General features: G+C 43.4%; 1 protein-coding gene across 1 annotated transcript in view; it reads right to left on the bottom strand.

The window, feature by feature from the left end:
• MEGF11 (multiple EGF like domains 11) overlaps positions 1-27081 on the bottom strand; it is a gene marked incomplete at its 3' end in the record, with an annotated part of 413211 nt that overhangs the window by 117892 nt on the left and 268238 nt on the right. Inside the window, 2 exon segments of the mRNA XM_081337571.1 lie at positions 567-730; positions 3969-4089. Coding sequence (XP_081193697.1) covers positions 567-730; positions 3969-4089 — 285 coding nt within the window.

Here is a 27081-nt window from a genome sequence, read left to right as displayed (position 1 = left end):
TGAGAAAAATTAACCAGTGGAACAGCTTGCCTCTAGAATTTGCGGGTGCTCCATCACTGGAGGTTTTTAAGAAGTGACTGGACAACCATTTGTCTGGAACAGTATAGGGTCTCCTGCTCAAGCAGGGGGTTGGACTAGAAGACCTCCAAGGTCCCTTTCCAACTCACTTATTTTATTCTGTTCTGTTCATTCGTTCAGTGCATTGCTTCTTCCTCCCACTAACGCTGGAGGGATCCTGAGCACAGTTCGCTCTTGCCAAATTTAAAGATGGGAGGGTCATCAGCTACTTGGTCCCTGATCTCTGGAGTTCTCACCTAAGCTAGATGTTAACATTGGGCATTTTTGTAGCTTCTTTTGAGTCTCCCTTTTGACTACGTTCTTGGGTCACAGTGGTTAGAGTGAAGAAGAGCAGCCAGCTGGACTAGAAGACCTCCAAGGTCCCTTCCAACACTGTTATTCTGACTGATTTGAAGAGATGTGTACCGAAAATGTTACACGTATCTCCCTGATCTAAGCCTGGATCACCCATGGAAAGAGCAAATTTCTCCAACACAAGGAAGACTTACAGGGCAAGGCTGGTCACAGATTTCCCCTTGCCACCCAGGACCACAAAAGCAAGATCCATCCACGGGGTCACACGCAGCTCCATTGGCACAATAACAGGTCTGGTTGCAGTTAAGACCCCACGTGTTGCTCGGGCATGGAATGGAACAGTCAGTTCCCTGCCACCCTGTAAAATCAAAGAGCCAAAGAACATTAGATCAACTCTCAGCCGTGACTCTCTTGCCAAACAGATGCATTTTAGAGGGGAGCAGCAAGAGATGTAGGTGACAGACTCATCTTGGCCAAAAGTCTTCATCTGAGTGAGCAAAATCAGGGTGCCATGGTTGTGATAAACGAAACTCTTCAAAGAACCTCAAGGCATTGTTTACCTTAAAGAACCTTTATTTGAGTAGCATAAAAGCTTCGGCACATACATGGTCGAAGCCAAAATCTGAATTCTCCTCCCCTTAGCACATAGTATCAAGCACAATTCCCTCCTCTAATTAGCAGTCATAAATCACATTCTCCAATTAGTCTGAATTGCAGGTTTTCCCTCCTGTTCTCCAACCCGCCACCTCTTATCATCTCTTATTTCAAAAGCCCCTGAGTTCATACACTTTTATGATATTGTTATGTCTAACTGACTCCCATCACATTCCTCCTCCTCCTCCCCCCAGTATCATCTAATTCTAAGAATAAAGCATAGGAAAGAAAAAGGCTGCATCTCCATATGTGGGCAAAGTGAGAACATCCGATGTTAGCAGCGTTGACACAGGGATCGAAACAAACCAAGCAGTCCATAAGCAAACCCAGATCACCTAAATTCAGGAATAAAGTTGAAGACAAAGAGACAGGTTGGAGGACTGAGAGTTCACACAAATACAGATAGTCCTTGACTTACAAGGGGGGGCTGCCCCAAAGAAGAGGGAGTCAAGCTATTCTCCAAAGCGTCTGAAGGCAGGACTAGAAGCAACGGATGGAAACTAATCAAAGAGAGAAGCAAGCTGGAACTAAGGAGGAATTTCCTGACAGTGAGGACAATTAACCAGTGGAACAACCTGCCTCCAGAAATTGTGGGCGCTCCATCACTGGAAGTTTTTAAGAAGAGACTGAACACCCATTTGTCTGAAATGGTATAGGGTTTCCTGCCTGAGCAGGGGGTTGGACTAGATGACCTCCAAGGTCCCTTCCATCATCATCATCATCATCATCATCATCATTACAATCACAATTGGGACCAAAATGGTTGTTAAGTGAGTTGTGCTTTATTTTGCGACCTTTTTTTATCAGGGTTGTTAAGTGAATCACTGCAGAGAAGTGAATCCAACTTCTGTCACTGTCTTTACTTTTCGGAAGCCACATGACCCAAGGATTGGATCTGTAAATCTATGCCGGTTGCCAAGTGCCCTGTGCTTGCAGGGATGCTACAACAGTTGTAAATGTCAGGAGCAGCTGAAAGTCGCTATTACAGTGCTATTGTAACTTTGAATGAACACAGAAAATAATAGAGTTGGGAGGGACCTGGGAGGTTTTCTAGTCCTACCCCCTGCTAATGGTCGCTAAACAAATGGTTGTAAGTCAAGGACTACCTGTAGGGTAAAACAGACAGTTTGAGAGCATACACATAAGTCTTAACAACAAGGAGGGCAGATTCGGAGCATAATAATGCTCACAGATGAAACTTTATTGGATTATTTTTCTCAGCATCCTGCAGGGTGGCCCTAGAAGCTTCTGCAGAATAATAATAATAATAATAATAATAATAATAATAATAATAATAATAATAATAATAATAATAATAATAATAATAACAACAACAACAACAACAACAACAACAACAACAACAACAACAGCAACAACAACAATGATAATGATACCCATTGTCATCGGGGCACTGGGAACTATGTCCAAAAACTTTGCAAAATACATAAAGAAATTGCAGCTTCCTGCAATAACTGCGGCAAAGCTACAAAAAACTGCACTACTCGGAACATCTTACATTTTAAGGAGATACCTGGTTGATACCTAGGATGCTGGCAGCAGCCCGTGTCAACCATTAGTGCCAGTCAATTTGAGTGTTCGGTTGACTGAGTTTCATGTTTTATGAATACAAGTTTTATTATAATAATAATAATAATAATAATAATAATAATAATAATAATAATAATAATAATAATAATAATAATAATAATAATAATAATAATAATAATGATGATGATGATGATGATGATGATGATGATGATGATGATGATGATGATGATGATGATAATGTTGGAAGGGACCTTGGAGGTCATCTAGTCCAACCCCCTGCTCAGGCAGGAAACCCTATACCATTTCGGACAAATGGCTGTCCAGTCTTTTCTTAAAAACTTCCAGTGTTGGAGCATTCACCGCTTCTGGAGGCAGGTTGTTCCATTGGTTAATTGTTCTCACTGTCAGGAAGTTTCTCCTTAGTTCTAGGTTGCTTCTCTCCTTGACTAGTTTCCATCAGTTGCTTCTTGTCCTGCCTTTGGGCGCTTTGGAGAATAGCTTGACTCCCTCTTCTTTGTGGCAACCCCTGAGATACTGGAAAGCTGCTATCATGTCCCCCCTCGTCCTTCTCTTCATTAAACTAGACATACCCAGTTCCAGCAGCTGTTCTTTGTATGTTTTAGCCTCCAGTCCCCTAATCATCTTTCTTGCTCTTCTCTGGACTCTTTCTAGACTAGAGTCTCAACATCTGTCCTAGCCGTTACTCTTTAAGAAAGAAGATACATGAAAGTATTTTCAAGAAGTTTGTTCTTGGCATCTCCCCAAAGGATAATTATGACACTGAGCCTTCCCATGTACTGTAGCAACCAGCATTCTTGAGGAATTCCATTTTCTTTCTTCAGTTCAGATCCAGATCTTCGAGGTTCATCCGAGGTCACAGCAATGGAAGGGGAATACTTTCCCAGAGGGCAGAAGGCCTGCTGCGTGGACCCCATCCATGGCATCGCTTTAAGGGCGGGACCTGGACCTTGCACCATGCAGAAGCGATGGAAGAAAGGATTCCTCAAACAGCCATACTTCCTGTCATTGAAGGACTTGAGAGGTCCCAACCAGCATTTTGAATTGCACCTGGAAACTTACTGGTACCCAGTGCAATTTTTGCGGAGGTGCTACGTGGCTTCTGTGCCATCAGACCCTGGACAAGCTGGCGACTGAAAGCCATGACTTGAGGTTGTTGACAGGGATCAAATCACAAGTATGCACCAAGTCAGAGAGGAAGGATTAAGCTGTGACAAAAAAAGGAAAACCGCAAACTGCATCAACTTTAATGAGCAGCCAGGAACAATATGGGGCACAAAACTCAAACCACAGCAAAACTTTAGAGATCTGGACCATTCTCAGCGAAAGCATGATGGACACCAGTGCACGATAGCCATTGAAATAGGAAACTCTACCTTCTCTGCAGAAGCAGGAGCCATCTCCTGGGGAACACGTGCCATCGTTTTTGCAGTTGCAGGCCAAAGAGCAATTGACTCCATAGCTCCCGGGAGGACACGTAACTGAACAGATCTCTCCCTGGAAAACAAAAACAGAACTTGGCTGAGTGTTACAAATTTGGATCTTGGGGAAACTGATTGTAATCCAGATATTACTGAATTACAAGCCCCATCAGTCACAGTCCAGGCAATGTGACCAGCAGTGGGTGGATGATGCTGGAAATTGTCCTTTAGCAAGAGCTGGGAACCCCAAGTTCCCAAATGTAGATTTATATCTCTGTAAATATATGACAGGGACACGGTGGCTCAGTGGGTTAGGATGCTGAGCTTGTCGATCAGAAGGTCGGCAGTTTGGCGGGTCAAATCCCGAGTGCCACGTAACAGAGTGAGCGCCTGTTACTCGTCCCAGCTTCTGCCAACCTAGCAGTTCAAAAGCACGTAAAAATGCAAGTAGAAAAATAGGGACCGCTACGGTGGGAAGGTAACAGCGTTCCGTGCGCCTTTGGCATCTAATCATGCTGGCCACATGACCACGGAGACGTCCTCGGACAAGCGCTGGCTCTTCGGCTTTGAAACAGAGATGAGCACCGGCCCCTAGAGTCAGAAACGACTAGCACGTATGTGCGGGGGAACCTTTACCTTTAAATATATAGTAGCTTTGTAAAGCAATGCAATGACCTAGAAGTGGAAATGCTCACCTCCCACTTGGAAGGTTGAGAGTTCAATCCTAGCAGTGATATATGTTTTTCTCCCAGGGTGCAAAGAAAAAAAAATCTGCTGTGAACTCTGCATAGGCATCAGGAAGGCCACCCGGCCAGTAAATGCTCAGCTCCATTCAGTTATCCCGACTCTACCCCAAATTAAGGGATTACAGGGTGGCAAAAAGAAATATCTTTGTAGCATTTTATTTATATAAGGAATAACATTATTTAAGGAATAACATTAAAGGAGGATATGGCTGAAGGATCTAACCTCCCTTATACTACTTAGAGCAGGGTGGCTGAGGAATTCTGGAAGTTGAAGTCCACAAGTCATAAAAGGGCCAAGTTTGAAGACCCCTGACTTAGAGGACCCTGAATAGCTTGGAGTGCCTATGAGTAAAACCAATATGCTCAAGTGGAGGCTGTTAGCACTGTGTGAATGTGGAGACACAGAGCCTGACCCATCTGCTGGTATGTCAGCTACTACCAGAAACATGTATGAATAATGGCTTATTTTTGGCCACCAACAAAGCCAAGAAGGTGGCCTCATTCTAGTAGTTTAAAGTTTGATCTGGGCGTGGAAGAAGAAGTATTTTATGTATATAGCTTTATCTTTTTAACATTGTAAGTTGCCCAGAGTTACCCTGTGGTAAGATGGGCAGACAATACGTTTAATAAATAAATAAATAAAATTCCCCAAGCCAGCTTTGCAACACTACTGGGACGTAATGCTAATCTGGTCTAAAAAATGGTTGGTAGTCCATAGCTAAAAAACAAAATATAGTTGCAAGACATTTTAGCATTTAAAGGCTTGTTTTATTATTTGCCCAAACATTTCTCCAGTACCTGTTCAGATAAGAGCAGTCCCCGAATTAAATGTCATTTAAGAAAGGAAAATAAATAAATAAAAGCCACAACAATGTTTTACCGACTCTTAAATGGAAGAATTAAGCGTCACAGGAAAGATAAGACTTACAACTGAATAATTTCTCCCTAAACTGTTCAATGAAATGAACATAGAATGTGAGGGCTTCATCATAACAGAATAACAAAATAACAGAGTTGGAAGGGTCTTTGGAGGTCATCTAGTCCAGCCCCCTGCTTGAGCAGGAGACCCTATAACATCCCAGAGAAGTGTCTGTCCAGTCTCTTCTTAAAAGCCTCCAGTGATGGAGCACCCACAACATCTGGGGGCAAGCAGTTCCACTGGTTGATTGTCCTCACTGTTAGGAAGTTTCTCCTTAATTCCAGGTTGCTTCTCTCCTTGATCAGTTTCCATCCGTTGCTTCTTGTCTTGACTTCTGCTGCTTTGGAAAATGGGTTGATTTTTTTGTGGCAGCCGCTCAGGTATTGAAAGGCTGCTATCATGTCACCTCTAATCCTTCTTTTCACTAGACTAGATCTGCCCAGTTCCTGCAACTGTTCTTCATATTTTCGGCTTCCAGCCCCCTAATCATCTTTGTTGCTCTTCTCTGCACTCTTTCCAGAGGGAGGGGTCCTTGGTGCTCTATATGCTTGCTTGTTTTCTTGCAGACGTTTCATTAGCCTAACTAGCTAACATCATCAGTGCTAGTAAGGAGTGGGGCTTGCAGGGGGGAGGAGGAGGAGGAGGAGGACTGTGAGGTCCTTGGTGCTCTCTGAGGTTGTTTTCTTGCAGACGTTTCATTAGCCTAACTAGGTAACATCATCAGTGCTAGTAAGGAGTGGGGTTTTCTGTCGGTTTATATTCTGGTATCTCGCCTGTCTGGGTGGGTGGGGGCTGTCTGAGGGACTCTTTGGTTGGGTTGTTTAGTAATGACTCCTTGGCAGTTTCTTGCTTACTTGATTGTTGGTCTGAAGTTGACCTTGGAGTTAATCTATGCTGAGCTGAGTGCTGATTCCTGGCGGAGAAGTGCTGGAGTCTTTTTCTCTTTTGGACTGGTTGATTGTCTCTTTTGCAGTCTATAGAGGTTGTTAATGTCTATGTGTCTGTCGATGGCTGATTTGTCAGAGTGCCAGGCTCCTAGAAATTCCCTGGCATTTTTGGATTTGTCCTGGTCTAGGATTGTCACATTTTCCCAACTGAAGCTTTCCAGAGTCTCAACATCTTTTTTCTACCATGGTGACCAAAACTGGATGCAGTATTCCAGGTGTGGTCTTACCAAGGGTTTTTAAAGGATATTAATACTTCACCTGATCTTGATTCTATCCCTCTGTTAATGCAAAAGAGAGGAGGAGGAGGAGGAGAGAGGAAGAAGAGGAGAAGAGGAGGAGGAGGAGAAGAGAGGAGGATGCAGATGTTTCATTGCCAGATAAGGCAACATCATCTGTGCTAGAAGAGAGTGGGTTTTCTGAGAGGAGGAGAAGAGAGGAGGAGAAGGAGGAGGAGAGAGGAGGAGGAGAGAGGAGGAAGGGAAGAGAGGAGGAAAAGGAGGAGAGAGGAGGAGGAGGAAGAGAAGGAGAAGAGAGGAGGAGAAGAGAGGAGAGAGGAGGAAGAGAAGGAGAAGAGAGGAGGAGGAGAAGAGAGGAGAAGAGAGGAGAAGAGAGAAGGAGGAGAAGGAGGAGAAGAGAAGAGGAGGAGAGAGGAGGAGGAGGAGAGGAGGAGGAGAGGAGAAGAGTAGAAGGAGGAGGAGAGAGGAGGAAGAGAAGAGAGGAGGAGGAGAAGAGAGGAGAAGAGAGGAGGAGAAGAGAGAAGGAGGAGAAGGAGAAGGAGGAGGAGGAGAAGGAGGAAGGAAGAGGTGGATGACTATGGGGTCCTTGGTGCAGTCTGTTATGTATCCAGTGCAGGCATCTGCATAGCAACAGCCATTAGGGGGCGTTGGCCTGGACGGTTTTGGCGGGAACCCTAGTTTCGGCGGGAAACCTAGGGCCAACCCCATTGGCTGGACGCCTACCTGGCTAGGTATTTAAGGAGGCCAGGTAACCCTCGTTCCTCAGTACGCTACCCCCCCCCAATAAAGAGCTGAACACGTACTCCGGCTGGCGTCTCTTCCTTGCGTCAGACCCACTACATTACACAGTCTGAGCTTGGTTGGTCTCTTGTAGATGTTTGCTTACCCAACTAGGTAACTAGCTAAATGTATCCCCATAGTTGCTGCACGCTTGCCTGGTGCCAAATCCAGATCAAGCTTTCCCTGTCCCATTCCAGCTCTTTGGAAGATGTTCCCTGCAGGGTTGCCTCTCCGTTAAGTCTTGAAAGCACGTCTTTTTTCGACAGGCATTTAACTGCTGATTTCAAATTTTAATTCTTAATTCTATTTGTATTCCTTCTTTATTTTAATGGCTATTTTAACCACGCTCAGTGCCTCGATGCTAACATGGTTTCTATTGTAAGAAATTTCCATCGTCGGTGGCCTATCAAGTTAAATGAAGGAACGAAACAGAGGAATAATAAAAATTCTCGGTGTTCTAAAGAAGCAGCTGATCTTCGACAGCAGTCTGGACAGGCCAACTGTCGCCCGGATTATGTCCCTCTGCAGGACTTGCGTTGTCCTCTGAAATAATGAAGAGTTCCGTTGGCTGACTTGAAGGTGGAGAGAAAACCAGAGGCCACAGCTACTCAGCGGGAGGTGGAAAGATAGCATGGCAAATCTCCTGGAACAGCTGTTTGCTCATTACGGAAAACATCCCGGGCAAACCACTAATCACAAAATCCGACAAGGGTTTAATGGCATGCCGAGCTCAGCCGCTGAGCCAAGCAAGTCACTAACGCACACACACGCACAACATACAAGGTTCTGATCACGCAGAGGTACAGATAAACTGCTGAGCTTTACACAAATTATGCAGTATTTTTTTTTCCTGGGAACATCAATATGTACATAATGCGTTGCAAATTAACATCAAAAGCAGGGATCCCGTTTCCTGGGCGAAGCTGCAATCGCGGAGAGTTTTAATTTGTGCTTGTTAGTGTTAACTTGCGGATGGGTTTGTGCAGGACACCTCACTTGGTCTTCGAATTAACTCGCTGTGGAGCGGGGTGGTTGCAAAACAGCTTGAATGGTCAAGGGAGAAAATGGGATAGCTGTGTACAACACACAGAGTCCTAGAGAGACAGACCCGCAAATAGGCTCAAAATTGAGTGAGCTGAGATGCTGTCTGAATGCACCCAGAGTCTTTTCTGGAAGTGGTTTACATACAGGTAATCCTCGAGCTATGACTACAATTGAGCCCCAAAGTTTCTGTTGCTACGTGAGACAGTTGTCGAGTGAATTTTGTCCCATTTACAATCTTTCTTGCCACAGTTGTTAAGTGAATCACTGCAGTTGTTAAGTTAGTAACCCGGTCGTTAAGTGAATGTGGCTTCCCCATTGACTTTGCTTGTCAGAAGGTGGCTCTAGGACGCTGCAACAGTCATAAATACCTGCCAGTTGCCAAGTGTCTGAATTTTGATCACGTGAACACGGGGACGCTGCAACTGTCGTAAGTGTAAAACATAGTGATAAGCCACTTTTTTCAGTGCCATTATAACTTTGAATGGTCACTAGATGAACGGTTATTAAGTCGAAGACTACCTATATGAGGACTTTGGATCAAAGACCCACATCAGGTTCAGAGCTTGTAGAGTCTTGAACGTGGCAACTGCTGCCCCAAACACCCTTTCCCCCCCGAGAAGCTTCAGCTGCAGCCTCTACGCAAAATGGAACAATTCGCCGTGGCCATCTCGCCACGTCCATCTCGCCACGGCCAGCTTGCCTCAGAATAACTGGCCACAGGACAATTCAACATTTCAATTCAATTATTTAAAATAGTTTAAAAACTCTTTTATGCCATTCACATTTCATTTTGTCCCTCCTTTTGTATCCTTTCTTTAATTATTGTATTCCATCGTTTCTTTGATATTATTGTAACTCTTGTCCTGCAGCGACTTGTCACATGGCAAGTTGGCCACGGCGAGTTGGCCACAGTGCGTTGTCTTAGACCCGGCTCTGCGTGCTTCAGAGCACCTGTAGATATCACATCCCAGCATTGCACTGCCTTGTTAAGTTTATCGTGGGAACGTTGCCATGATAGATTTTTAATAAATGCCAGGAAAACCCAAGTGTGCAGCTGGGGCTTTTTAGCAGAGAAGAACGAAGTTGACTAAGCAGGCTATTAAGATCAAGGGTGAGGTGGAGAAACGTTGCAGAGAAGGGGACAGAAAGAATTTGTTTAACATTAATAAGAACCTTCATCTTATTAATGGCGGACAGTAATAGATGGCAGATTTAAGGGCACCAAACGGGTTCAGTCCAGATTCTACGATCTCAAGTGGCAACAGGATGTGGTTGGGAGCAGGGTCACCAATGGCTTTTTATCACAGGATGTTTGTGAGGAGTGCAAAAGGCCGATGGGCGTGTTGATCTTTCTGCTTTGGGCAACCAAAACCTTGGAGGCAGGGGCCATGTAGTCCCCCAACCTTTTCCTTTTTGTGCATTTGTCTAACTCTCCCTCTGTGTGTTCCAAAAAAATTGTGTCTAAAATTTCTGGTGGCAGGAGTAAAGACCACCAGCAATTGGACTTCTTGCAGTGGTGGGATTCATATAGGTGAACAACCGGTTCTCTGTGTGGATGCCGCTTCCGGAAGTCCATTCTGGGCCTGGGCAACAAAAAAGTAGCTACCGGTTTTGCCGAAGTGGTGCAGACCGGCTGAATCCCACCACTGACTTCTTTCCATACCGAGGTGAGAAATATGCAGAAGCTGGAGTCACTCAGTACAGGAGTTTTCAGAGAGTTAAAAAGGAGGAGAAGCTCTCTGGAATTAAGAGGGAAGGGAAGGGAAGAAGAATGATGAGAAAAAAGAGAAGAAAAGGAGAATGAAAAGAAGAAAAAAGAATGAAGAGAAGAGAAGAGAAGAGAAGAGAAGAGAAGAGAAGAGAAGAGAAGAGAAGAGAAGAGAAGAGAAGAGAAGAGAAGATACTCCACTTGTTTGGAAAAATAGGAGATCTAGACTTACAAGTAGACCTTGATCTGTGATCAGTTGTGACCAGAATTCCAGTCATAAGTCGTGGCACAAGACCAGATTTAATTTCATGACAGTTTTTACAATGGTCATTAAATAAGTCACCATGGTTGTTAATGTAAGCTGATTGCCAAATGCCCAAAATGCAATCATGTGACTCTGAGGGGTGGTACAGCAGTTGTAACTTTGAGGACCGGTCGTAACTTTTTTGAATCCATCATAACTTTCAACAGTTGTTAAGTGAGTAGTCATAAATCGAGGATTTCTTCTAAATAGCAAAATTTTAACACCATATTCTGACTGAAGTTGGTTATTTCTCCTTTTTTAAATTTGAATCTTCTTACAGAATCGTGTTCAGTAGAAAGCCAGTTTGGGGTAATAGTTAAAGGCTCCAAGCCAAAAACCAGAGGCTATGAGTTCTAATCCCACTTAGATATGAAGCCAACTAAATGACCTTGGGCCAGACATTTTCTCTCAGCCCTAGGGAGGAAGCAATGGCAAACCACTTCCGAAAAACCTTACTGAGAAAACTGAGGGGTGAGTTCAAGCAGTTGTTAGGAGTCAACATTAACTTGAAGGTGCACATGTACATGTACACACACACACACACACACACACAGAGATTGCCCATATGAGTGGCTGTGATTGGGGAAGAGCATACGATGAAACATGAATTGCAACACTGTGATGCAAACTTGACTACTTTCTCTGGGTTAATGTGTGTTTTATCATTTCAGCCTGTCTGTGATTGTGCTTGTCTGGACGTGCCCTGCTTCTCCCAGCCTGCATCACAACTACCCAATCACATGTTTGCCCTGCCTAGCGAGTGGTGCAAACTGACACAAGCTGCCTACTCAAGGCAGTGAAAGACCTGAGGTCTGCATACATGAAACTTGCTAAGTTTGATTTGGTTAGAGTTAACCTTTTCTTTTTGAAAGACTCAGATCCTTGTAGCTTCCCGCTCCTTCAACTGGTTTGTGATTGCCTGAACTAAAAAAAAAGAGTCTAAAATGTTAAAACGCTTGCTTTCATTTTAATGGAAAATAGAGTCTAAGCTGGAGGTGTCTCAAGGAGGGCAAGAAAGTCAAGATGGCGGGTATGCAACTGTGCCATCAAAACCCTGCCCTTTGCTTGGCTAAAGGCCATAACAAATATAAACTGAATTGACACCCCCCCTTCCGCCTTTTACAATAAGCACATAGAAAAGGCAGGGCATTCATTGCACAGAGGTGCCCCCCATTTTGACCCACCCAGACACCTCTAGCCTAATCCCACACTTCTCAAACAGGCTCCACGTCTTCCTGATTGCTATTCCCTCCCCTCCATTTGCCCAATTTAACCTCCCTGTGAAGATGTCTGAACGGCGCTCGCAACTCCCCTGAGCAGGAATGCGGCTGCGATTTGGTGCCCCGTGCAAAAGCCACAGAGGGTGCATGAAAAGAGGCAGCCGCTGCAGAGCCTCTAGGAGAATATTAATCCTGGATGCAAAAGATCATTAACATTTTAACCTCAATTTGGGGAATGCGACTTAAACAATTACACGACACCAGGGCCGCCTTCCATGAACGAAAACACACAGATGGCCATTTCCCAGTTTCGCTCATCCTAAAGCTCTCTCTCTGGTTCTTAACTAGCCATCTACAGATAGTCCTCAACTTACGACTTACAATCGAACCCGAAACTTCCATTGTTAAGTGAAATTGGCCCCACTTGACCACCTTTCCTGCCACAGCTGTTAAATGAATCGCTGCTAGTTAAGTTAGTAACACGGTTGTTAAGTGAATCTGGCTTCCCCATTGACCCTGTTTGGCGGAAGGTCGCAAAAGGGGATCACACAACTGCGGGACTCTGTGACCATCATAAATAGGAGTCAGAGAAGAGCAACTAAGATGATCCAAGGCCTGGAGACTAAAACATATGAAGAATGGCTGCGGGACTTGGGTTTGGCTAGCCCAGGGGTAGGCAACCTTGGCTCTTTTATGACTCATGGACTTCAACTCCCAGAAGTCCTGAGCCAGCATGGCTCAGCTTGGAAACCTCTCAGCATGGCTGGCTCAGGACTTCTGGGAGTTGAAGTCCACACGTCATAAAAGAGCCAAGGTTGCCTACGCATGAGCTAGTCTATAGAAAACAAGAAATAGGGGTGATGTCAGAACCCTATGTTCTGTGCACATGGGATTTCTTATTCTTTTTGGGTTCTGCCATTCTCCTGGCTGGGGTGTGGGGAGGGGAAAGCTTGAGGTGCCGATGTGTATTTGCTTTGCTCTGTCTCTTGCTCTATCCTTCTGATGTGTCTCAAACACATGGAATGGAATCTACCTCCGGCCATCTGCCTTATCTCCGGGTGTGGAAGAAATGATGCAGACATCTAACAGCCTTGGAAGCGGCACCTTATCACTCTGTTCCGAGGGCGTATTCACATCTGCGGATTGGCCTGTTTGAACCGTCCGGATGGACGGTTTGGGTGGGGTTACTATGGACTCTTTTAATTATTTGATTTGTGTGGGAAACCCTCAAATCCTGCCTTCTATCCCTGCTGTCAACACCTCCCAATGAAAGTTCCTTTTGAAATGATGTCGTTTCAAGAATTCTGCTTTCTTGGGGGAACTGATTGAGGTGGGTCCTTACAGGCGACATGATAAGCAGCGTTCCAGTATTTGAAGGGCTGCCACTAAAGAAGAGGGGGTCAAATTATTCTCCGAAGTGCCAGAAGGCAGGACGAGAAACAATGGCTGGAAACTGATCAAAGAGAGAAGCAACCTGCAATTAAGGAGAAACTTCCTGACAGCGAGGACAATTAACCAGTGGAATGGCTTTCCACCAGAAGTTGTAGGTGGCTCCACCACTGGAGGCTTTCAAGAAAAGATTGGACAGCCATTTGTCTGAAATGGTATAGAGCAGGGGTGTCAAACTCAATTTCATTGAGGGCCACATCAGCATTGTGGTTGCCCTCGGGGGGCCGGGAGGGTATGGCCAGGGTGGGCGTGGCCTACTGGCTGGGCGTGGCTAGTGCGCGTATGGCCTACTGAGTGGGCGTGGCCAGCTCTACATCCTTGGCATCAAGGGTGCCTATGGGGGCCTGGGCAGGAGTGGGACAGATCTGGGGGTCTCTGGCAGAAGGAGGGTCTCTGGGCCAGGGCCAAGGCAGCGGGGCCGTTCCCTCACTGTTTCCAGGATGGCTTCGCGGGCCGCATGAAACCACTTCGTGGGCCGGATCTGGCCCCCGGGCTTTGTGTTTGACATGTCTGGTATAGAGTCTCCTGCTCAAGCAGGGAGTTGGACTAGATGACCTCCAGGGTCTCTTCCAACTCTATTCTGATTGATTGTATTCCATTGGGATAGGCATCCGGCATTATCTGAACTTCTCTTTGGCAATGAAACATTTCGGATTCCTATTCCATTTGCCCGAATTAATCAACAGCTGGGTTGCATATGGTGATTATTTTTCTCTCTTTCATCTCCCTTTTCTTTCCTTTTTTTCTGGGAAGTTTAGCAACTCAATCAGTGCTGCGTGTCTGAGAGAAAAGGGTTAGCTTTGGGGACCAAATGAAACGGGAGCCATACATAATTCAGGCAAAGATGCGTAAAGCCCAAGGGAAGAGCCAGAGAAATGTTACAGCTATTTTAAGGCTCTTGCCATAAATACACTGATATTTAATGCCTTTTTTTTTTGCAGTCGAGGGTTCCATCTGGGCCAGATGAAGGCTTGATTGAAGTTAATTGTTTTCTCTGGGATTTTAGCTCACTGCATTGATCTGAAAGAGACTTTCTCCACTGGGGCTGGGCTCCTCTCCCCAATCTGCAAGTTCTTCGGCATCAAAGGAGAACCCAAACCACAAAGACATCATCTACCTGTCCTCCACCAGGTTGCTCGACAAGAATGTCAAAAACAAAAAGGGGAAAATTGCAGCTGCAGTTGCACAATGGATGCTCTCTGCTACTTTACGCAGTGTGCACAGTAAAAAGGTCGTGACCTTGATGGCACGACGGCGGCTGCCATCTTGACTTTTTTGACCTGCTTTCTCACCGATGGCCTGCTCCTAAAATTGCTCAGGGCAGGGAGTGGGGTCATTTCTAGAGCTAGGAAATATAGGCCAGTTGCCAAGTGCCTGAATCACAACCTGATTCGTGACGGCGGGGATGCTGCGAAGGTTGTAAGTGCGAGGAGCAGCTTTTTCCTGTGCTGTTGTAACTTTGAATAGTCACTAAGAAAATGGTTGTAAATCGAGGACCACCTGTACTTTCTTAAAATCTGCATAGTCCTTGCTTCTTTAATGTTGCCTGTTTGAACTTGCCCAATCTTGAATTAAAAGACGCTTGCTCCTTGGGAGGAAAGCCATGGCAAATCTAGACAGCACACTAAAAAGCAGAGACATCACCCTGTCAATAAAAGTGCGTATAGTCAAGGCTATGGTCTTCCCAGTTGCAATGCACGGCAGTGAAAGCTGGACCATAAAAAAGGCTGAGCGCCAAAGAATTGAGGCCTTTGAACTATGGTGCTGGAGAAGACTCCTGCGAGTCCCTTGGACTGCAAGGCGATCAAACCGGTCAGTCCTAGAGGAGATCAACCCTGACTGCTCTTTAGAAGGCCAGATCCTGAAGTTGAAACTCAAATACTTTGGCCACCTAATGAGAAGGAAGGACTCACTGGAGAAGAGCCTAATGCTGGGAAAGATTGAGGGCAAGAGAAGAAGGGGACGACAGAGAATGAGGTGGCTGGATGGAGTCACTGAAGCAGTAGGCGTGAGCTTAAAGGGACTCCAGAAGATGGTAGAGGACAGGAAGGCCTGGAGGAACATTGTCCATAGGGTCGCGATGAGTCGGACATGACTTCGCAGCTAACAACAACAATCTTGAATTCCTCTCTGTCATCCTGAAGTTGCTGTTTAGGAGAAAAATTGTCAATTATATCGCCTCCCACACTCCAGTGAATCCAGATGAAAGTATTACAGGTAGTCCTCGATTTACGACCACAATTGAGCGCAAAATTTCTGTTGCTAAGTGAGACATTTGTCTAATGAGATTTTGCCCTATTTAAGACCCTTCTTGTCATAGTTGTTAAGTGAATCACTGCATTTCTTAGTAACACGATTAAATGAATCTGGTTTCCCCTTTGACTTTGCTTGAGAGAAGGTCACAAAAGGGGAATCACATGATCCTGGAACACTGGAACCATCATAAATTCGAGTCAGTTGTCAAGCATCTGAATTACGGCCTCGTGACTGTGGGGATGTTGCAAAGGTTGTTTACTCTGAAAAGCTGTCATAAGTCACTGTTTTGAAAATGCTGTTGTAACTTTGAATGGTCACTAAGTGACCTGTTGTAAGTTGAGGACTACCTGAAGTTTGCACTGGATTTCCCTTAGAGCAGTGTTTCTCGACCTTGGCAACTTTAAGACAAGTGGACTCCAACTCCCAGAATTCCCTAGCCAGCCATGGTGACGGGAATTTTGGGAGTTGAAGTCCACAGGTCTTAAAGTTGCCAAAATTGAGAAACATTCTGGAAAGCTACCGGAGCTGGGCTGCTATTGAAGCTCTCTCCGTTATAATCTTAGTTTTCTGATCCAACCCGATTTCTTTTATATACTTAACAAATGACTGTGAAAGAGGTCCTCTTGATAAAACCCCTTTTCAAGGCTTCTGAAGCCAGAGGAACAACCAACTCTTTCAAATAACTATGCTAATTGCATTTTTAAAGGAGAGAGAAGAAAGGGCTGCATCCCAAATAACGCAATAGGAAATCATATCAAGGATTTCAAGAACAGGGCTACTATTCATCCAAATTTGCTTTTCCACTTCTTTCGCACTAATGAGATACTAAGCTTTGAAGACCACTTGAATCTGCTAAAAAGATTTTCTCCTAGTTTTGAATTCTGTTCCCACTCAAAGGAGAAAGCGGAAAACGAAGACAAAAAGAATAGGCTGGCCTGGGGTATATAAATTTCATGATTCTATTCTTATCTCCCGCTAATTTCTCTCGAATGTTAGTAGTTCAGATTCTTGTAGTGAGCTTAAGCTTGCAATAAGTCTTTATACACATTTGAATGGCCTGGATCTCCTGGTTACCCTGCTGCTTGGCAGCCCACATTCCTTCTGCAGATTCAGCTGCCTCTTGGCTGTGTCTCTTCCTAAGGTCATTCCCAAAATCCATTACAAAACCAATCAAAACTGATCAAGGAAGCAAACTTAAACTTTTTCATTTCCAATCCTGAACAATGATTTTTTTTCAGTTAGCAGATTTATCTGGCAGCCGCATCAGTACTGCCAAAATGCAGATGACCACAAGGGGTCAGCAACGAGTTATAAAAAGTTTGAAAACTTTGAGGCTATCTAGTGGACATTTTTAATTTTTCAATCTTAATTTGATACCATTAGATCAATCTTTTCCAATTTTCAGTTCTGACCTACTAACATTAAAAACATGGGGGAAAAATCACTCAATTAATAAATACCCCCATCCTACATTCCTGTCTTTTACACTGTGACAGCTCACTTTATTTATTTACTTTTTTTTGACAAATAAAATAATGATGCTGGTTGTATTTTTGCATGCCTTCCTATTCTCTCCCCTTTTAACACCTTTAAAACTAAATTTTACACACTAACACAGAATTCCAAAATTAATTAGTTTTTAACCTCTTCGATTATTTTATTATTATTAATAATAATAATAATAATAATAATAATAATAATAATAATAATAATAATAATAATAATAATAATAATAATAATAATAATAATAATAATAATAATAATAATAATAATTTTATTTGTATACCGCCCTTCTCCCGAAGGACTCAGGGCGGTGAACAGGGCAGTACATGTTAAAAGACAAAATACAAAAATTAAAAGAGATTAAACAAAAATGCCCACAACTCTTACAATAGGTTAAAACACATTAAAAGTAATAAAACCCAACCCCATCCCATCAGGCCAGGCCAGCTTGTTATGTAGTTCTTACTCAGCAAAATCATTATGGGAATAAATGCCCTTGAACAGAAGAGCAAAAGGATTTGCAGCCTATTGAAATTCCTATTTAAGATATTAGTTATGAAATTTCCCACTCATTTCTTTCTACTGGGGCTGGGCTGCTATTACAAATGACAACTCTATTTAGCAAAAGTCTATGATAGCAAGAAAATCCAATGGACGTTGGTAACATTTTTTTTATAAAACATTTTATTAAAAGGCAGAAACTTTTCCGAGCTGTAACTCAGGCAACGTTGTAAACTTCTGCCTTTTAATAAGGTGTTTTAGTTGGAAAAGGTACCAGTCAGGTTCCTTCTAATTTTTGACCTCAGTTCTGGATAAAATTGTGCTTATTTGTAATAATGCCGCTTGGGGTGTGTGTAAAAGCCCTAATAAGCAGGCATATACAGAGAATGAAGGCTACTGCTAAGCTTGTAAGCCGCCCTGAGTCTTCGGAGAAGGGCGGGATATAAATGGAATTAAAAAAAACAAACCACCTTTGGTTTTCATTGAAAAGGCAAGATTGTATTATTACAAGATTGTATTAAAAGGCATTTTAGTATTACAAATTCCTAAATGTCTCTTAATCAGAGAAACAATCATGACAATATATATAAAAATTTCATAGGATTTCCTGAGAAAAAGATCTTTTCCCCCCACTGAAGAAATCTTTTTTTTTTAAGTAAAGAAGGATTTTGAGATCGTAGCTGTAGCTTACAGCCATTTGTAATGTGGACAAGATGCCCGAGAATGGTACAGAATCAGAAGAAATGGTTTGGAAAGGAATTAACAGGTTTGATGAAAGTGTTGGGCCAGCTTAGACAGGTGAAACAAAATCATATCAAATTTTTACAACCATAAGGTCAACAGTCAGCTTTGAGTAAAACTGGTAAAAGTGGAAACACACAAAGTTATCAGCTTCATTAGACAGACCAAACCAGGAATCAAAGCAGTTCTGGGTTGCATAAACAGACCGGCGGCATCAAAATCACGAGAAGTGATTGTACCATTTTATACTGCACTAGTGAGAGTATGCTTGGAAATCTGTGTCCAATTTTGGACCCCATGGCACAAAAAAGATGTTGAGACTCCGGAAAAAGTGCAGAAAAGAGCAACAAAGATGATTAGGGGGCTGGAGACTAAAACGTATGAAGAACAGTTGCAGGATTCAGGTTTGGCTAGTATAGAGATAAGAAGGAGCAGGGGAGACATGATAGCAGTACTTCAGTATTTGAGGGGCTGCCACAAAGAAGAGGGGGGGTGTCAACCTATTCTCCAAAGCACCAGAGGGCAGGACAAGAAACAATGGATGGAAACCAAACAAGGAGAGAAGCAACCTGAAACTAAAGAGAAATTTCCTAACAGTGAGGACAATTAACCAGTGGAACAGCTTGCCTTCAGAAGTTGTGGGTGCTCCATCACTGGAGGCTTTTAAGAAGAGACTGGGCATCGACTTCTCTGAAATGGCATGGTTTTCCCAGTTGCAATGTATAGCTGTGAAAGTTGGACCATAAGAAAGGCTGAGCGCCAAAGAATTGAGGCCTTTGAACTGTGGTGCTGGAGAAGACTCCTACGAGTCCCTTGGACTGCAAGGCGATCAAACCGGTCAGTCCTAGAGGAGATCAACCCTGACTGCTCTTTAGAAGGCCAGATCCTGAAGCTGAAACTCAAATACTTTGGTCACCTAATGAGAAGGAAGGACTCACTGGAGAAGAGCCTAATGCTGGGAAAGGTTGAGGGCAAGAGAAGAAGGGGACGACAGAGAATGAGGTGGCTGGATGGAGTCATTGAAGCAGGAGGCGTGAGCTTAAATGGACTCCAGAAGATGGTAGAGGACAGGAAGGCCTGGAGGAACGTTGTCCATGGGGTTGCGATGGGTCGGACATGACTTTGCAACTAACAACAACAACAACTCCTACTTGAGCAGGGGATTGGATTAGAAGACCTCCAAGGTCCCTTCCATCTCTCTTCTGATTGATTGTCTAGTCTGACAAAGAGAAGGATTAAGAGTGACATGATAGCCATCTTCCAGTCCATGAAGCGCTGTCACAGAGAAGAGTGAACTGTCCTATTCTCCAAAGGACCTGAGGGCAGGACAATAAGAAATAAGCTCTTTAAAGAGAGAGCCTACCTGGAACTAAGGAGAAATCTCCTGACAGTAACAACAAGCAATGGAACGACTTGCCTCCTGGAATTGTGGGTGCTCCATCACTGAAGGTTTTTAAGAAGACATTGGACAGCCATTTGTTTGAAATGGCTTAGGGTCCCCTGCTTGAGCAAGGGGTTGGACTAGAGGACCACCAAGGTCCCATCCAACCCTGTTATTCTATGTCCTAACTCCACAGGAAGGTCAGAGTTGGTTTACACTTATAAAAAGGGGTAGGATTTTGTGCAGTCTGAAGCTGCCATATTGACTTTCTTGACTACCCCCCCCCCACTCCCCAGGATGAACATACCCCAAGAGTTTTCATCAGGCTTCAGGTTTATAACTATAACTCTCAAAGGTTTCCTCTCCTTGAGAATTGCAAGAGACATCACTGCATTTTTTAAAATTTTTGCAAGAGTCAAGAGAGATTCATAAACAAAACAGTGACACTGAGGACTGTCGTGCAGGAAAGATTCCCTTTTGTTATTTTTGTGTAGTTCTTTTAAAAGAAAACAGAGCAAATTTGTTTTTTTTGGGGGGGAAGGGGGGAATTATTTTTTTAAGGGAAAAAACAATCCTCCAGTTGCTATCAAGTATGGAGAGGTAAGGTTTAGGCGCAGGGGTAGGCAACCTTGGCTCTTTTATGACTCGTGGACTTCAACTCCCAGAATTCCTGAGCCAGCCATGCTGAGGGGAAAGGGAGAGGTTTCCAAGCTGAGCCATGGCTGGCTCAGGAATTCTGGGAGTTGAAGTCCACAAGTCATAAAAGAGCCGAGGTTGCCTACCCCTGGTTTAGGGTGAGGGAGACAAAAGGCAATAAAAATCGGTAAAAACAATGGCAGGGGACATGCAGATATTTGAGTCCTGTAGGTTTGAGTGCCTGATTATCCATTTCAGAGGAGACAGTTTGCTCTGCAAAAAGTACATATTTATCTCTCGCTCAAAATACACCGGGATTTCAGTAAAACATTTCTAACCACTCAGGTGGATCCTGGATACGAAGCTGCACATTCATCACACGTAAGCGCAATATTTGCAATTAACCCGCCGTCGCTCGCTGTAGGGTAAGCATGCACCTGCAAGCTAAACATCTAGTGCAGGAGAGCACAAAATGGGGAAAAACGGGTTCGTTCCGAGGAACATTGACTGGTAGGAATCCGGAGATGTGCCTTCTCTACTGTAGACTCTGCCTGGTGGAATATTTTCCCTCCAGGAGGTCCACAACCCTTTCAGTCTTTCCTCAGGCTGTGAAGATTTAGTTGCATGTCTGGACCTGCGATATGTTAAGGGTTAAGGATATTAATATCCATAGTAACCATTTTAGTTGATGCCAGGTATACTTATTTTGTCCTGAAGCATAGCATCATAAGGTTGCAAGGGACAACCTTGGAGGTCTTCTAGTCCAACCACCTGCTCAAGCAGGAGACCCTCACCTATTATGGAGAAATGGCTGCCCATTCTCTCCTTGAAAACCTCCACTGATGAAGCACTCGCAACTTCTGGAGGCAAGCTGTTCCATTGGTTAATTGTCCTCACTGTGAGGAAGTTTCTCCTTAATTCCAGGTTGCTTCTCTCTTTGATTAGTCTCCCTCCGTTGTTCTGCCCTCAAGTTCTAATTGCTTCTAATATGTCTTACGATGTTTGCTGCTCAGAGTCACTTGTTGAGATGGACAGCTATAGAAATCAAACAAGCAAGCAAACCAATAAGATATAAATAGAACTATTGGGTGGCTCCAAATTGAAAAAGAGGAGCTGTTTCTCAGTCAGTCAAGCACAGGGGTTGACCTTGATCTCAGGAAGCTATGCAAGGTTGGACCTGAGCAGGAGATGATTGAAGATCAGCAGAAATTCCCAGGGGTTCGGTTAGACTAAACAAGAAAAGTAAAATACATAAAAATGTAGATTTCATAAGCACGTCGTTACAAGTGACTGTAACAAGTGACTGTTACCGCTCCCAGATACATATGTATATGTGTACATGTATACGTGTGTGTGTGTGTGTGTGTGTGTGTGTGACTGCCTTCCATATATATATATATATATGGAAATCTACAGGAGTCCATGGAGACTGTATTTCTCAGGCACATTCACAACACCCCAGGACTGGAGTGGAACAGTGGGGGTGGGGGCAGTCTAATATATAATGATATTAAAGAGAATGCTTTTAACATTACCAACGAAGGCTTCTGGTGTGATTTTTGCCCCCTTTTCTTTCAGGGATGCTAATTGCTCTCTGCCTGGTTATTATGGGTGCTAATGAACAAACTGAGAGAAGAAAGGTTAGGATGTGGGAGCAAAAGAACCTCAGGAGTGATGCGTAGGAGAGTGGAGGACAGCAGGTTTGTTAAGGAAAGGATGAGGAGTTAGGTCAACAAAGTACCAGAGTATTGAAATGGCTCCTGCAACTTCTCAAAGTGTTCTTCCTCTGAGAAAGATGCTTCTGTTTTTCTCCTGTTCTTCTCAGTACTTGAGAATGTCTTCCCTGTTGGTGTTTTAGCACCAATGTTTTGAGGGAAGCAGCTGTCCTTGGAAGACCTCTGGGCCTTTTCTGCCCCTCCACAGCTGCTCCAAACCTAAATGAAGAAGACCACTCCTGAATATCCTTCCTCAGCACTGAGGAAATGTGGGGAGGCCAGGAGGCCACCAAGGAAGCCATCTGATCTAGAATGAGGTCAAAAAGATGCTCTGGGCCTCCGGAGATCATCACACCCATGATGTGAACGCAATGCTTGCATCACCTGAGCAGCTTCCTACATTTTTACGATGTACGTCACTTTGTTCCTCTTTCCTCCACCGAATGCTACTGGGAACGATGAAATATTCACACTGTCCTTAGTGAGGCTTGCTTTCAGTTTATATTCTGATGGTTTATATTCAGTCTATATTCTTCAGCAGTTCCTTGATTGGAATATTGTTTTGTTGTGTATTGGCTTCTTTGCAGCAAGCAGGAGACGAGGCGAGAGAGTTCAGGCAGGAACATGCTTTATTGAATGCAGAAACTGAACTGTTACCCAAGGCTTCTACGCAGCTATTTATACTGCTGGCCACTAGGCGGCGGCCAATAGGTTTGAAGGATCCTATTGCCGCCCTAGAGCCAGCCAATGGTGGTCCTGGAGACTGCTTGTCTGAGAAGCCAGCGACTGTTACTCAACTCCCTGATTAAGCTATCTTGAACAGCAATCAAGACACGTGATACAGTTCAAGTAAAACAGGCCCAATACATTACAGTTTACTTGATTGTTTGTCTGATGTTAGTCTTGGAGTAATATCTATGCTCATCTGGGTGCTGATTGTTGGTGGAAAAGTGTTTGGGCATTTTTGTTCCCTTTTTGGCTTATTGACTGTCTCTTTTGCACGGTGTATAGATATTGTTTATGTCTATGTTTTATAAAGCAATACTAATACTTCATGTGATCTTGATTCAGTCTGTTTAGGCAACCTAGGATTGCATTGGCTTTTTGGCTGCTGCCGCGCCCTGTTGGCTCATGTTTAAATGATTATCCACTAGGACTCCAAGATCCATCTCACAGTTTTTTTTTTTTTTATTTAATTCCATTTATATCCCGCCCTTCTCCGAAGACTCAGGGCGGCTTACAAGCTTAGCAGTAGCCTTCATTCTATGTATATGCCTGCTTATTAGGGCTTTCACACACACCCCAAGCGGCATTATTACAAAGTCAGCTTATTGCCCCCAACAATCTGGGTCCTCATTTTACCTACCTCGGAAGGATGGAAGGCTGAGTCAACCTTGAGCCTGGTGGGACTTGAACCTGCACTAATTGCAGGCAGCTGGTGTTACTGCTTTTGAGCCAGGTTTCACCTAATCTGTACCTGTTCATTTGGTTTCTCTTGCCTAAGTGTAAAACCTTACTTTTCTCTACATTTATTACTTATGTCTATATGTCTATTGATGGATAGTTTGTCAGAGTGCCTGGCTTCTAGAAATTCCCTAATGTTTTTGTATTTGGCTTGGCCTAGGACAGTGATGGCGAACCTTTTAGAGACCGAGTGCCCAAACTGCAACCCAAAACCCAGTTATATATTGTCGGGTGCCGAGTGGGCGTGGCCCATTGGGTGGGTGTGGCCCATTGGGTGGGCGTGGCTGCAGTGGTAATGGCAGACTGGGTGGGACTAAAAAGTTCAATCAATCAATTCCACCTTTGCAAGATCTTTTTTTTTCCCCGCAAGAAGTTGAAATTGATTGATTGACTGAACCTCTTTTTTTTTTGGCACATGGCAGTGGAGGCCTAAAGCAAAAAGGTTTTATAAAACCCAGCTGAAGCCTAGGACTGGGGCGATGGGGCATGTGCTCACAAAGAGGGCTCTGCGTGCCACCTGTGGCACACGTGCCATAGGTTCGCCACCACAGGCCTAGGATGATCACAGTTTCCCAGTTGAAACTACAGTTAGGTCTGTCCATACGTTATGAAATTAAAGAGCTTTCATCATATCTTTTGACTGCTAGTTGCTGTTTTTGGATGCATTCTTTTTTCTTTTGCAATTTTTTTTGTAAAATCTTTTTTTTTTTTTTGCAATTTCCCCTTGCAAATACTCTCCATGGGACAAGGATCTTTGCTGTGCACTGACTGCCAGCCTTCACACAATACTTTCTACTGCCTGGGGATTAAGAAACAGCATCTCTACTGTAGTTATGGGGAACGTTGGAATTCAGCAGAATTCCTGAAGCAACACAAAAGAGCTTTTCTCCAGTGGAGATCTTGAATGCAAAGAAAGCGTCCTGAAAAATTTGTTCTCCCAATTCAAGTTCCTGCTTCTGAGACCTCCCGATGGGAAGAACAAGGTGAACTAAATATTTCACCAATGGAAACATTTGTAAAGAACAAGGCAAGAAGCAGACTGAGGCAGCGGGGAAGTAAAGTTTTTGATTAAACCGTATTGTTATTCAAGCTCCTGTCCTTGCAAAATCAGTTGGTTATTTAAGGTCAAAAGAGTAAAATAAACTCATTGCATTGTTCAAACAGAAAATTGGGGGCTTGGTTTATGCCATGAATAGCTAATAGGAAAAGGGACTGCCATCGTGAGAGCAAATGGACTTTTTCTGCATACAGGAAAAGGGGTTTTCTGGCTGCAGCATTTGGGGAGCAGCTCAGAATTAGGGTTCCTGTAAGCAAAGGGAATTGTTTGTAAGGGTCACTCTGAGGACAAAGGTGCATGTTAAATTAAGCCCAACATTCATCACAATGCATTTGCTCCAACTTTATATTTTTCTCTTCCCGCAGCAAAAAAAAAACCTTTGTGGGAAATACCATTCAAGAAGACTTATGGTGGACATGTCCGGAAGTGGTTAGATATTGGATGAGGATCCAAAAATGGATAGAGGAAATCACAGGGTGTTTAGTTGATCTTAAACCAGAGACGTATCTGCTTGGCTCCAGGCCTGGAAATATTAAGAAGGAAATATGGTATTTGGTTTTACATATCTTAACGGCGGCAAGGATGGGGTATGCTCAATTTTGGAAGGCAAATCATACCCCGCCGGATGAAGTTATAATTAGGAGAATACTTAATTGTGCGGAAGCAGACACATTGACCAAGAAGTTGAAGGGTAAAGAAGAGACACCAGCATTTCTATCATGGAATAAATGGTATATTTGGATGGATAAAAGATTAAAGAAATGAGGGTGGCTTGGAGGTTGGTCAAAAATGAAGTGATATAGTCTTTGTTAATGAATAAGCTTTGGAATTGGATGGTTATAAGAGACTTAATGAGTGGAATATAATTGTTAGTTTAGAAGTACATATAATGTGAAATTTTTGAAATGGTTTTCAATTTTTTGATTTCTTCGTTTTTTGTATATTGTAAATGTTTTTTTTTTTTGTCTTTGTCGGTGTATGGTGTGTTTTTAACATGAAATGTAAATAAAGATTTATTTTTTAAAAAAAGAAGAAGACTGATTTATTATTTGGGCATCAAGTCAGAGTTTCTAATGAGTTTGAAAGAAGACCTGGATCTGGTTTGAGATCCTAGTTCATTTCATAAGCCAGAATTCAAGACATTGTATCATATTTCCTCTTGATTTATTAGTTCATTCAGCAAGAGGAACTAATTTTATCCTTGAAGAAACGAAATGCTGGCATCCCAGTTTATTTACCAATAATTCAGGGCTTAAAGTAATATGCAAACCTGACAAATTTGAGATCCTATGAGTTGGCTAGCATGTAGAAGTCATCCTGAGCAATAATGATATATGAATTGGTTTTCCACCTCCGTAGAAGAAATAACAGCAAATAGACTATCGTTTTTCTGGCTTTAACAAAAAAACAAAAAAAATAAATGAAAAACCCACACAGAACAAAACAACAGACCACAAAACAAGTCACATTGGGTACCCTATCTGCAAGAAAATGAAATCTATTTCCTCCAAGCACAGAAAATCAAGTGCAAACTCCAAGTAGTTAAGGGGGCCAACTGATTCTCCAAAGCACCAAGAGGCAGAACAAGAAGCAACGGATGGAAACTAATCAAGGAGAGAAGCAACCTAGAACTAAGGAGAAACTTCCTGACACTGAGAACAATCAACCAGTGGCACGGCTTGCCTTCAGAAGTTGTGGGTGCTCCATCACTGGAGGTTTTGAAGAAGAGACTGGACAGCCATTTGTCTGGTACAGGGTTTCCTGCCTGAGCAGGGGGTTGGACTAGATGATCTCCAAGGTCCCTTCCAGCTCTATTTTGATTGATTAATTCCGTCATGCAAATGTATTGTCTACATATATACTGCCTGCTATTTTCTTGTTCTGTTCTGTTTTTTTATAATTTTTATTTTTTCATAATTTATCATGATAAGTGGTTTTATATATATCTTTACTGTTTTAGCTTTGTTGTACTCTGCCCAGAGTTACTTTGGTGAGATGGACAGATGTAGAAATTAGAGAGATAAATAGATAAATATTTAATTCCAACGGTGCACAAACAGAACTTTAAAGATTATCTGGGTTAATGATTGGAAAGGAGTCCCTGTAGTTTTTTCTCAGCTAGTCGCTGCTGACTCTAAGGGGTGGCATTCATCTCCATTTTGAGGCCAGGAGCCAGCATTGTCTGAGGACGTTTCTGTGATCATGTGGTCAACATGATATCACAGAGAGCTGTTTCCTCACTATTGAAGTGGTACCTATTTATCTACTCACATTTGCATGCTTTCAAATTGCTGGATGGGCAGGAGCTGGAGCGAGTAACAGGAGCTCACCCTTGTGTGGTGCTCAGGTCTCGAACCCGACTGTCAGCTTTCCAGCCAACAAGCCCAGCATCTTTAACTGCTGAGGCACTGCACTGGTTAGAGATTGAAATTAAGATAATTGAAAATGTCTTAAATCTTCA

This window comes from Vipera berus (genome assembly GCF_964194415.1).
Source record: "Vipera berus genome assembly, chromosome: 12".
NCBI lineage: Eukaryota > Metazoa > Chordata > Lepidosauria > Squamata > Viperidae > Vipera > Vipera berus.
This window is presented reverse-complemented; position numbering and strand designations above follow the sequence as displayed.